Consider the following 12051-nt stretch of genomic DNA (forward strand, 5'->3'; position numbering starts at 1 on the left):
CACTTACAGTATATGTACAAATATACATATACATATACAAATATACATATACATTGAACATATTGTATAATGTATAAATTCTGCTCTAATCAAAATCTATCAATACTTCTTTTAATCTTTCCTTAGGATCTGTGTGCCTTCATTTGCATTCTTTGGCCATAAGCCTAGGTCAGGTCCAATCATTCAATTTATGGGAAATTATAATAATTTGGTCACCCTAATTCCACATTTCTTCCCTTCAATAAACTCCAGACTAATATTCTTGAAATTCTGGCTTTATCATGCTCTCCTTTCATTCAAAAATAGGAATCAATACCTACATATTAAAACTATATGAATGATTCTGCCTGGGAGAAAATCAGTCGGATGTGGTGGTATGCACCTGCAATTCCAGCTACTCAGAAGGCTAAGGCAGGAGAATCGCTTCAACCTGGGAGGTGGAGGTTGCAGTGAGCTGAGATCACACCACTGCACTCCAGCCTAGGCGTCAGAGTGAGACTTCATCTCAAAAAAATATATATGTTGTGTGTGTGTGTGTGTGTGTCTCCATGAAATTTAGGGTCTTCTGAAACTCTACAGTTGGAGACTCAGGGGATGAGGGTCTGGAATGGGAAGGATACTTAATTTGGTGCTGCTGAATTTTTAAAAATACATGCTGTGGTATTACAATGCATACACTGGTTTTAGTTCACAGTTACTGGCTCCTAACTCCTTGTTATAATGTCAGGGCACTTTAGGCCTCAGAAAACAGAATCTCTCTCTCTAAGATTCTCTTGTCCTTCACTCACCAGCCCAAGGCAGGATTCTAATCTGACTGTGGGTCAAAAGATCCTCATTCCATGCTGGGCACCATAGCTCACACCTGTAATCCCAGCACTTTGGGAGGCACTGGCAGGCGGATCACAAGGTCAAAAGTTTGAGACCAGCCTGACCAACATGGTGAAATGCTGTCTCTACTAAAAAAAAAATTAGCCAGGTGTGGTGGCGAGCACCTGTAATCCCAGCTACTCAGGAGGCTGAAGCAGGAGAATCGCTTGAACCCGGGAGGCAGAGGTTGCAGTGAGCTGAGATCGCGCCACTGGACTCTGCCTGGGCGACAGAGTAGGACTTCATCTCAAAAAAAAAAAAAAAACTGCCCCATACCCTAGAAGAAGGAATGCTATATAAAAGAGGCCAAGAAAAGTTTGAACACACAGGCCTTCTTGGGTTTACATTATGAGCTTTTTGTCCACTCACATTTGTACATGGTTGTCAATCATGCCCATGTAATAAAGACTCCATTAAAAACCCCACAGGACAGGGTTTGGAGAGCTTCCAGAGAGCTGAACACATGGAGGCTGACAGGAAGGTGATGAAGACTTTATCCATGTGCCAGGAGGATGGGACATCCCATCTCCATAAAGACAGAAGCTCCTGTGCTGGAACCCTCCAGAACGTACCCTATGTATCTCTTCATCAGGCTGTTTATTTGTATTCTTTAAAATATCTTTCTTAATAAACCAGTAAACATGTTTCCCTGAGTTCTGTGAGCTGCTCTAGCAAATTTATTGAACCCAAGAGGAGGTTGTGAGAACCCCAACTTGAAGCCAGTTAGTCAGGCGTTCCAGAGGCCCAGACTTGCAACTAGGGGAAGGAAGGGACGGTCTTGTGTGACCAAGTCCTCAACTTTTGAGGAATGACACTGTCTCCGGGTGGAGTGTCAGAACAGACTTGGAGGACACCAAGCTGGTGTCCGCTGCTTGGTATATGGGGAAAAAACCCCACATCTTTGGTCATGGAAGTCTTCTACTGTGTTGATGATTTTGTGTTGGCGTGAGAGCAGAGGAATAACATGGTTAGAGAGACTTTTTCCAAAACACATGCCTATCACTTTTAAATGAAAAATAACTTTTTTCATTTAAACAGTTAGTTCTTAAAGTGAAGAAAAAAGTTGCATAAAGAAAAAATTTACATCTTATCTAAGGTGATATACTGAATCAGTGATAAGCCAGAAAATACCTAGAATATGCTAAGACATGTGATGTTTCAATACTAATAGTCATCCTTACATATTTAATCTGCAAACATGCAGTTCTCACACTCACCTGCCAAAATGAAGAACTATATACCAGATGAGATCACCTTGCTTTTCCATTTTGTTGTCTGTGACCATGGGCATCAATTTGTCATAGTACTTGGCAAGGTAGAAATGCCCATCCTCCCATTCTGGCAGGCATGCAGTCACATCCTATAAAAAGAACACAGGATACTCACGTAAAGAAATCTCACACTATGCTGGGAAGTAAAGTATGAATAGATGATTAGGGATCAAAAGTATGTGACCTTTATCTAGGCAAAGCAAAGTCAAAAGCAGACTCAATTTTTGATATGGATAAGGAACAGCTACCTTCTTATAAAGGCTTTTTCAGGAGGGCTGACTGGTTCTGGTGGGCTCTCCACTGTCCAGCATGAAATAGTGTTGGAAGAATTCGCAACTTAAGGAGAAGAAAACTCCATCTATATTACCTCTTTAAAAGATATATCAAAGTAGTGTCTAGATGGGTTAAAGTGTGTGTGTGTGTGTGTGTGTATGTGTATACACATATATCATGAAAGACATTTAAAAAAATCCTCAAAGCAGAAGTAATATCAAATCTCTAAAGAGGGTAGGACTTTAAAAAGCATAAAAATTATGTTAAAATAAAAATCAGGTATACTTGTTTTCTCCAAGATCTCTCACAAGTTATTGCCTTTTCTCTCAACTCCTTCAGAAGCAGGCTTCTAGAAAGAATTTCTCTACTTCACATTCATTCCTAAAACTATTTCTTTTCAGCTTCAGTCTTCATCACTTCACTAAGGAGCTCCTTAAATCCAAGAGATATTTTACAATTCTTTTATCATTTGAACTCTCTTCAATATCTGTTTCTGTTGCTTGAGCCACTTCTTTCAAATGCTTTCATCCCTTGACTTCCGTCAGGCCACTATCTTCCAAGTTTTCTCCTCTCTTTCTGGCCACACTCAGTCTCCTTTGTTATTTCTCCTTGATGTTCCTGACTTAAACATTTGTGTGGTTTATTCATTTTTAATATTTTATATGAAATGTGATAGGAAATACACAGGATCACTGACCATTTTTTTTTTTTTTAATGAAGTTCTACTTTTAATCTAAACAAGTTTAAGAACATAGTTTAGACCAGAAACTTAAGTGAGATCCTGAGTTTCTACTGACTCTAATCTTGAGACTCTACAGACACAAACCTGCCTGGGAATAGAGGACAGAATGACATGATTAGATGTGTGGTACATGCTAGGTTCATGTACCTAACAAGCCACACAGGGCAAGGGCTGCCAGAAAAACATTAGTCAATCTGGTCTTTCCTTCCTTTCTTCCTTCCCATCTGTCTTCCTTTCTTCCTCCTCCCCTAACTTCCTTCCTCTTCCCACTCTCATTTCAGCTTAGATTTTAAATATTTATTTTGAAAAGTAAAATTCGTACAGAAAAATACACAAATTTTGCATTTACAGCTTGATCAATTATTACAAAGTAATTACCTTTATATAAAAGCTCCTCCCTCCCTCTCTACTGATCTTCTCTCTCTCCACATTTTTAGTTAAGATTTTTAAGTTTTCTTTTGAAAAATAAAGTTTATATACAGAAACATACATGAATCTCATGTGTACAACTTGATCACTTATCACAAATTGATCATCCTCATACAAGAACTCCAGTTTTGTTTTGTCTGTTTTTGAAATTTTAAATAAACAGAATCATACTATAGTAATTATTATTATTAGAGACAGGGTTTTGCTCTGTTGCTCTGGTTGAAGTGCAGTGACATGCTCATGACTCCCTGCAGCCTTGACCTCCTAGGCTCAAGGTGATCCTTCCTCCTCAGTCTATGGAGCAGCTGAGACTACAGGCATACACCACCACACCCAGCTACTTTTTGTATTTTTTGTAGAGATGGGGTTTTGCCATGTTGCCCAAGCTGGTCTTGAACTCCTCAGCTCAAGCAATCCACTCGCCTCAACCTCCCAAAGTGCTGGGATTATAGGCATGAGCCACCATGCCTGGCCCTACATATATTATTTTTTAACTGGCTTCTTTCATTCAACATTACATTTGTGATATTAATCCAAGTTGTTGCATATAAATTAGGTTTACCAAATAGTATTCCATTGTAAGGATATGCTACAATGTATTTATCCACTCTATAACTGATTGCCATTTGGGTTACTTCCAATATAAAATCTACAAATAATAATGATATAAACATTCTTGTATATATCCTGTGGGGACATGCTGGGTCATATTCTGGATATGAGCCTCTAATATACTGGAAATACCTTCTAATCTGTAGCTTGCCTCTAACTCACAACAGTATCTTCTGATAAACATAAATTATTGTTTATTTTATGGTTAATGATTTTGTTATGTTTAACTTCCGACCTAGATTAACAATCTACCTAAAGTTTACTTTTGTTTATGGTGGGAAGAAGGCATCAAGTTTGATTTTTTTTTTTTTTTGAGACGGAGTTTCACTCTTGTTACCCAGGCTGGAGTGCAATGGCGCAATCTCGGCTCACCGCAACCTCCGCCTCCTGGGTTCAAGCAATTCTCCTGCCTCAGCCTCCCGAGTAGCTGGGACTACAGGCATGCGCCACCATGCCCAGCTAATTTTTGTATGTTTTAGTAGAGACGGGGTTTCACCTTGTTGACCAGGATGGTCTCGATCTCTTGACCTCGTGATCCACCCGCCTCGGCCTCCCAAAGTGCTGGGATTATAGGCATGAGCCACCGCGCCCGGCCCGATTTTTTTTTTTTCTTATAAGATATACAAGTGATACAACAACATTTATTGAAAAGACTATTTTGGTTATTCACAGTTTGCCCCTCCAGACAGATAAAGTTGCCACGTTTAGCCTTTTCCACTCTGCTTAGTGCCCCAGGAAATTGAAATTGATGATTTGTATCAATGGGACTGTTTGCCCTCTGGTTTCCTGTCAAGTTCAATCAATGGAAGGAAGCAATAGATTAGCGAGTGGATGAGGAGGAGAGTGAGGTTAAGGTCTTTATACCTGCTGGTTTCCTTCCTGCTGGACTGCAGTTGACAGTGGTTGTGTTTCATTCCCTAAGGTTAAGTTCTGGTCCAATGGTCCTTTCCTACAAATTTAGCTCTCTTTACAGGTTTCAGTAAATGCTCTATCCTTTTGCTTCTTCAGGTCTAGAATTAGCAATGATTCTCTGTTGTTGCTAGCTATGGGGTAGTTTCACCATCCTTTGTTAATTTCCCTTAACGTAGTTTTTCGTTAACTGTCCCCAGTTACATCTTTTGATTGGGCCAACTATTTTCTCCCTGCATCTGACCTCACACAATACAGTAAAGAGCATCTCAGATAGACTGGAGGAGACTAAGGAGATATGACAACTAATGCTATATGGGATTACCAATTCTAGACAGCAAAAGGACACTATTGGGAAAACTGGTGAAATGTGGTTGACAGAGAGTTAACAGTGTTATCAATGTTAATTTCCCGCTTCTGATACTATGGTAGTGTAAGATATTACAATTAGGGGAAACACGGCAAAGGGTGAGATATGGGAATTCTCTATACTACTACAAACATTTTAAAAGTCAAAGATTATTTCAAAATAAAACTGAAAAAATTAATGGTGACAGAAAAGCTTCTTGGTTATTCTTGGCCTTTATGTTTCCACATAAATTTTAAATTCTAATTGTCAATTACCTGTCAGCATTTGATGAGTACTGCATTAAACCCCTAGGTCAATTTACAGTGAAATAATTATGTTATTGAGTTTTCCCATTCATACGTGTATTCTAGCTACCAATTTATTTAGGTCTTTTTTACTTCACTCACTAATGTTTTAATTTTTATTTTGTGGAGAGGTCTTATGTGCAATTTAATCCTAGGCATTCCATATTTTTATTGCTATCCTAAATGAGATCTTTAAAAATTTTAAGCTGGGCATGCATGGTGGCTCACACCTATAATCCCAGCACTTTGGGAGGCAGAGGCGGGATGATCAATTGAGGCCAGGGAGTTTGAGACCAGTCTTGTCAGAACAGCAAGACCCTGTCTCCACAAAATACAAAATTAGCTGGGTGTGATGGTGTGTGCCTATAGTCCCAGGTACTTGAGAGGTTAAAGTGGGAGGATCACTTGAGCCCAGGAGGTAGAGGCTGCAGTGACCCATAATCATACCATTGCACTCCAGCCTGGGTTGACAGCACAAGACCCTGTCTCAAAAATAAAATAAAATAAAATTTTAAATCAACTTTCTCAAGGCAGAACTTTCATACAATAAAATTTTCACATTATGTACAAATTGATAACTTTTGACAAACATATACAGCCAAGGAACCATCATTCCAGTCAAGAAAATGAACATTTCTAACTCTCTCCAAAGTTCTTATGGGCACCCACCCCTCCCATCACTCTCTTGCCAACTACCCAGGCAACTACTGATATAATTTCTATCCATATACATTAGTTGTACCTGTTCTAAAATGTGATATAAATGGAATCATACAAGCATGCTGTCTGTTATGTCCCTCTTCTTTCTTTCAGCGTATCTGTGACATTCATCTACCTTGCTGCATGTACTAGTAGTTCATTTCTTCTTATTGTAGAGTAGTATTCCATTATACAACTATATCACAGTTTGTTTATCCATTCTTCTCGGAATGGCCAGCTGGTCTATTTCCAGTTTTTGTGACTAAAGCTACTATAAACAATTGTGTACAAGTCTTTTTATTGGCAAATGTAATTGTTTGTGTTGAATAAACACCTAAGAATGGAATGGAATACGGTAGATTTAAGTTAACTTTTTATATTCCCACCAGGTGCATTTATTGCATTAATAGGTACTGCTAGTCTCTTAGACTTTAGCCAGTTTAGTGTGTAATGTGTTATATCACTGTGGTTTTAATTTGCAAGTTCCTAATGACTAATGATGTTAAGCATCTTTTCATTTGCTTTTTGGCTGTTTCCATGTATTCTTTACGAAGTGCCTATCCAAGACTTTTGCAGATCTTTATATATATTTTTCAATAGACAAAGTTTCACTCTAACTCAGGCTGGAGTGCAGCGGTGTAATCATAGCTAACTGTAGCCTCGAACTCCTAGGCTCAAGTGATCCTCCTGCTTCAGTCTCCTAAATAGCTAAGAATATAGGCATTCATCACCATACCCAGCTAATTATTAAAGATTTTTTGTAAAGACAGGTTCTCACTATATTGCTCAGGCTGGTCTTGAACTCCTGGCTTTAAGTTATCCCTGGGCCTCGGCCTCCCAAAGCACTGGGATTACAGGCCTGAGCCACTGTCTCTGGCATCATAGATCTTTAAATTGTCTTACAAAGTTGCAGGGTTCTCTGTAATTTAGATACATATCCTCTGTCATATATACATTGCAAGTATTTTCTCCCAGTCTATGGCTTATCTTTTCATTTTCTTAACTGTCTTTCTTAGAAAAGGTTTTAACTTTGATGAAAATCTAATTTATCGGGTTTTTTAAAAAATGCTTAATGCTTTGTGTGACCTAAGAAAACTTCTGCCTAACCTAAGGTTGTAAAGATTTTCTTGTATTTCTTCATCTAGAAGTTTATAATTTTAGCTTTTCAGTTTAGATCTATAATCCACTTTTTTTTTTTTTTTTGAGACAGAGTCTTGTTTTGTCACCAGGCGCCAGGCTGGAGTGCAGTGGCATGATCTTAGCTCACTGCAACCTCCGCCTCCCAGGTTCAAGCAACTCTCCTGCCTCAGCCTCCCGAGTAGCTGGGACTACAGATGCACGCCACCACGCCCAGCTAATTTTTATATTTTAGTAGAGACAGGGTTTCACTATGTTGGCCAGGATGGTCTTGATCTCTTGACCTTGTGATCCGCCCGCCTCGGCCTCCCAAAGTGCTGGGATTACAGGTGTGAGCCACCTCACCTGGCCAATCCACTTTTTTTGAAGCAGTTTTAGCTATGGTATGAGGTAGAGGTTGAAGATCATTTTTTTCCTCACAGATATCCAACTGTTCAAGCACTTTTTGCTTGTAAATGGTATGTTTTAAATTCCTTTCTTGCTGTCATATAGAAATAAAATCATCAGGCAATCTTGTTTAACTCACTCAGTATTTTGAATAATTTATTTATAATCTTTTAAATTTTCTTTTTTTTTTTTTTTAGACAGAGTTTCACTCCTGTTGCCCAGGCTGGAGTGCAATGGCTCGATCTTGGCTCACTGCAACCTCCACCTCCCAGGTTCAAACAATTCTCCTGCCTCAGCCTCCCCAAATAGCTGGGATTACAAGCATGCACCACCATGCCCAGCTAATTTTGTATTTTTAGTAGAGACGGGGGTTTCTCCACATTGGTCAGGCTGGTCTCAAACGCCCGACCTCTCAGGTGATCCGTCCGCCTTGGCCTCCCAAAGTGCTGGGATTACAGGCATGAGTCACCGTGCCCGGCTTGAATTTTCTACATATGTATGTATTCTTATCATCTTCAATTAATAAATTTCCTATTTTTTTTACTAGTCCTTGTATCTTTTACTTCCTTTTTCATCTAAAAATTGCCACTTGGGTAATATTTTAAAATAACAGCTCTACTGGGATATAATTAATATATTATAAAGTTCATACTTCTAAAGTTGTTTTTAGTATATTCTCAGAGTTGTGTAACCATCACCACTATCTAATTCCAGAACACTTTCATCACTCCAAAAAAAAAAAAATTGTACCAATTAGCAGTTACTTCCCAGTTCCAAGCCTCAGCCTCTGGTACTCATTAATCTACCTTCTATCTCTATGGATTTGCTTACTCTGGCTGTTTCATGTAAGTGCAATAATGCAGTATGTGGCCCCTTGGATCTGTGTGTCATTCTACAGTAGTCAGCCTCTATTCTTTTCTCTTCTCATTTCTGTCTACATCATGTATAGGCAACCAGAACAAGAGAAGAGGCTACTCAGGCCTTTATCACAGGAAATTAGGGGTATATGCAGAGGAAACAGAACCTGAAAAGCTAGTAGTCTGAGGACATCTCTCTTCCTTAACCCTGGCTTTATACCAATGCAGAGATGGGAGAACTGGAATATGGGCTATCAAATTCTGCTGTTAAGTATTGGTGAGTTTTTGTGTGCCTCATAAGTTGGTGTGCCTTACATACTATAATAAATTCAGATCTTTCCAACTGGGAAGGTGAAACTTACCAAGTATGGTTTCAGAAACTGCCTCAGTATCACTGCCCTATAGTATAATACAGTTTTTAATGCAATTGAAGATTAGTTTCTTAGGTGGCATGACATCTTCTTGTAGGCAAGGAGCAGGGGCTGGACTCCTATTTGTCTTCATCAGAACGCAACACCTCCTGGATCTAAAGATTAGCACTGTCTGTGCCATTTGCTTTGGCTCTTGGTCCCATTTAGGTCTTTCTTGTATCTTTGAGTTCTCTCTCTTCTCATCATGCTCTTATTTTTGTTTATGTGCTTAAATTTATGGAGCCTATTTACAATAGCTATTTTAAAATCCTTATCTATAAATGTCATCATCTGTCATTTCTAGAACTATTCCTATTATTTTTTTCCTGTCTATGGCTCAAATATTTCTGCTTCTCCATTCACATAGCAATTTTTTATTGGATGCAAGACATATTTTTATGTTGTCAAGTTTTAAATTTTGTTGTCTTGCTTTAAAGAGCATTAGACTTTCATCTGGCAGGCAGTAAGGTTACTTGATGATCAGTGTAATCCTCTTAAAGCTTGTTTTACTGTTCTTCTAGTATGGATAAACAGTAGCTTTTAGCCTAGAACTAATTTAGTCCTACTTCTAAGGTGTGGCCCTTTTAAGATTTTTACTGAATCCTCCGTATTATGCAATGAGGCCTCTCAATCTGGCTGGCAGACTGAATAATTCTCAATCCTGTAATCTGAATGACTCTCAATCCTGTGTGAGCTCTGAAAATTGTTCTTATAGCCTCCACATGTTTATTCTTTCCCCAGCAGTTATTCCTAGCTTGGCCTCATAGAATTCTGAATTATTCATGTGCAGGCTGGTATTCAGCCAACACAATTCCTATGCAGATAGGAACTATTCTGTTTAACTTTTTTCTCTCAGTTAATCCGTCCCACAAATTCTAGCCACCTGCTCTTTGCTTTATTATTTCCTTTCTTCTATGTTTTTGTCTCCCCTTACTTTTTCAGTTTCTTTTCTGACTCTTTGGGATGGATACTTAGCTCATTAATTTTGAACCTTTATTTTCCTCCAACATATGCAAATCAAATTTTAAATCCCTTTTAAGAACTGCTTTAGCTGCACAGGCTTTGATATATCATTTTTATTATCATTCAATTCAAACTATTTTTAAATTTCCATTGAAAAGTTTTCATTGACCCATGGATTATTGAGAGGTATATCTCTTACAACACCATCTATACAAAGTTTAATACCTAGTAAAGAAGTTATACATTGGTTTTGCTCAAAAATTTTCAGGCTAGGATGTAAGTTAACTTTGAGACAGAGAGTGAGAACAGTGATTACTGAGATGAAGGGGAGTAGGGTTATAGAGCTCAAATAGTATTCTATTTCTTGAGTTGCTGGCAGTTTCATGAGTATATTTATTTTGTGTTAATTCCATATACTTATGTTATATACTCACTGAAAAGTCAAAACAATTTCCTGGTTATTTTTATAGATACGTTTTTCCATATAGACTTAAGTCATTTTATCCCATCAACAAAGAGTTAACTAAAACTGCATTATGCATATACTTGCCTTATATTTTTTCATAATTGCATTGCTTTCAAAGTTAGCTGTTTCTTCCATAAATCGGCCCACTAGTAGCATAGCTCGACCATGGATTAACATGTTCTTACCCTCAAGTGGGGTTTCATTTTCAGGAAAACATAATTCAACACCTTTTTGAAGAACAATTAGTGCCTGGTGGACATCACCCTAAAAGAAAAAAGGCAACAATAAGCCTTTTAATTTAAAAACATATTTCTATTTTCTGCGAGAGTATTAGTTAAGTTTTTGTATACCTTACAGAAAAAAGAAAAAATGTTTTTGTACAAATCCATTTGTAATTTCATGTTTATCTTTTATTTGCCCCTTATTAAAGTAAAATTCTAAAACTGAAGCATTGCTTCATTTCACCTCATTCATTCATTTACTAATTAATTTTATAATTGGAGTTGGCCCTCTGTTCCACATCAATGGATTCAACATCCATTGATGGATGGAATCCACAGGTTCCACATCAATGGATTCAACCAACAGTGGATTGAAAATACTAGGAATGGCTGGGCACAGTGACTCACATCTATAACTGCAGTGCTTTTGGATGCCAAGGCAGGGGGACCGCTTGAGGCCAGGAGTTTGATACTAGCCTGGGCAACATAGCAAGATCCTGTCTCTACAAAAAAATTTAAAATTAGCCAGGTTCAGTAGCCCATGCCTATAGTCCTAGCTACTCGGAAGGCTGAGGGGGAAGGATTGCTTGAGCCCAGGAATTTGAGGTTATAGTCAGCTATGATGCACCACTGCACTCCAGCCTGGGTGACAGAGCAAGATTCTGTCTCTTAATAAAAGAGAAAGTGAGGTATGGTGACTTATGCTTATAGTCTTTTCTACAAAGTGCGGGCTGAGGTGGGAGGATTGCTTGAGGCCAGGAGTCCAAGGTATCAATGAGCTATGATCATGCCACTGCACTCCAGCCTGGGCCACAGAGCAAGACCCTGTCTCTCTCAAAACATGAAAATTTAAATTTAAAAAAAGAAAAAATATATTATGAATAAAAAAATAAACATTGTAACAAAAATAATATGAATAAGAAATACAAGTATAATAACTGTTTACAAAGCATTTACACTGTATTAGGTATTATAAGTAACCTAGAGAAGTATACAAGAGTACTGTGTACATAGGTTATATGCAATACTGTGTGTCCACTTTATATAAAAGACTTGAGTATCCACAGATTTTGTTATCCATGGAGAATTCTGGGACCAATCCCCCATGGATATCAAGAAAGGACTATAATCAAAGTTCAGGGAACTGAAGATAA

The 12051-nt window shown here is 38.2% G+C and overlaps 1 protein-coding gene across 4 annotated transcripts in view; it reads right to left on the reverse strand.

Annotated features, from left to right (window-relative positions):
• Window positions 1-12051, reverse strand: part of ATR (ATR serine/threonine kinase) — a 125054-nt gene that overhangs the window by 28299 nt on the left and 84704 nt on the right. For all 4 annotated transcript variants that reach the window (XM_064378772.1, XM_064378773.1, XM_064378774.1 and 1 more), the window contains exons 35-36: window positions 10761-10940; window positions 2085-2227 (exon numbers count right to left, since the gene is read on the reverse strand). In XM_064378772.1, the coding sequence (XP_064234842.1) occupies window positions 2085-2227; window positions 10761-10940 (323 nt within the window). The remainder of the gene's footprint in view (window positions 1-2084; window positions 2228-10760; window positions 10941-12051) is intronic.

The sequence above is a fragment of the Aotus nancymaae genome, unplaced genomic scaffold (assembly GCF_030222135.1).
Source record: "Aotus nancymaae isolate 86718 unplaced genomic scaffold, 86718_ANA_hifiasm-v0.15.2.pri h1tg000019l, whole genome shotgun sequence".
Lineage (NCBI taxonomy): Eukaryota > Metazoa > Chordata > Mammalia > Primates > Aotidae > Aotus > Aotus nancymaae.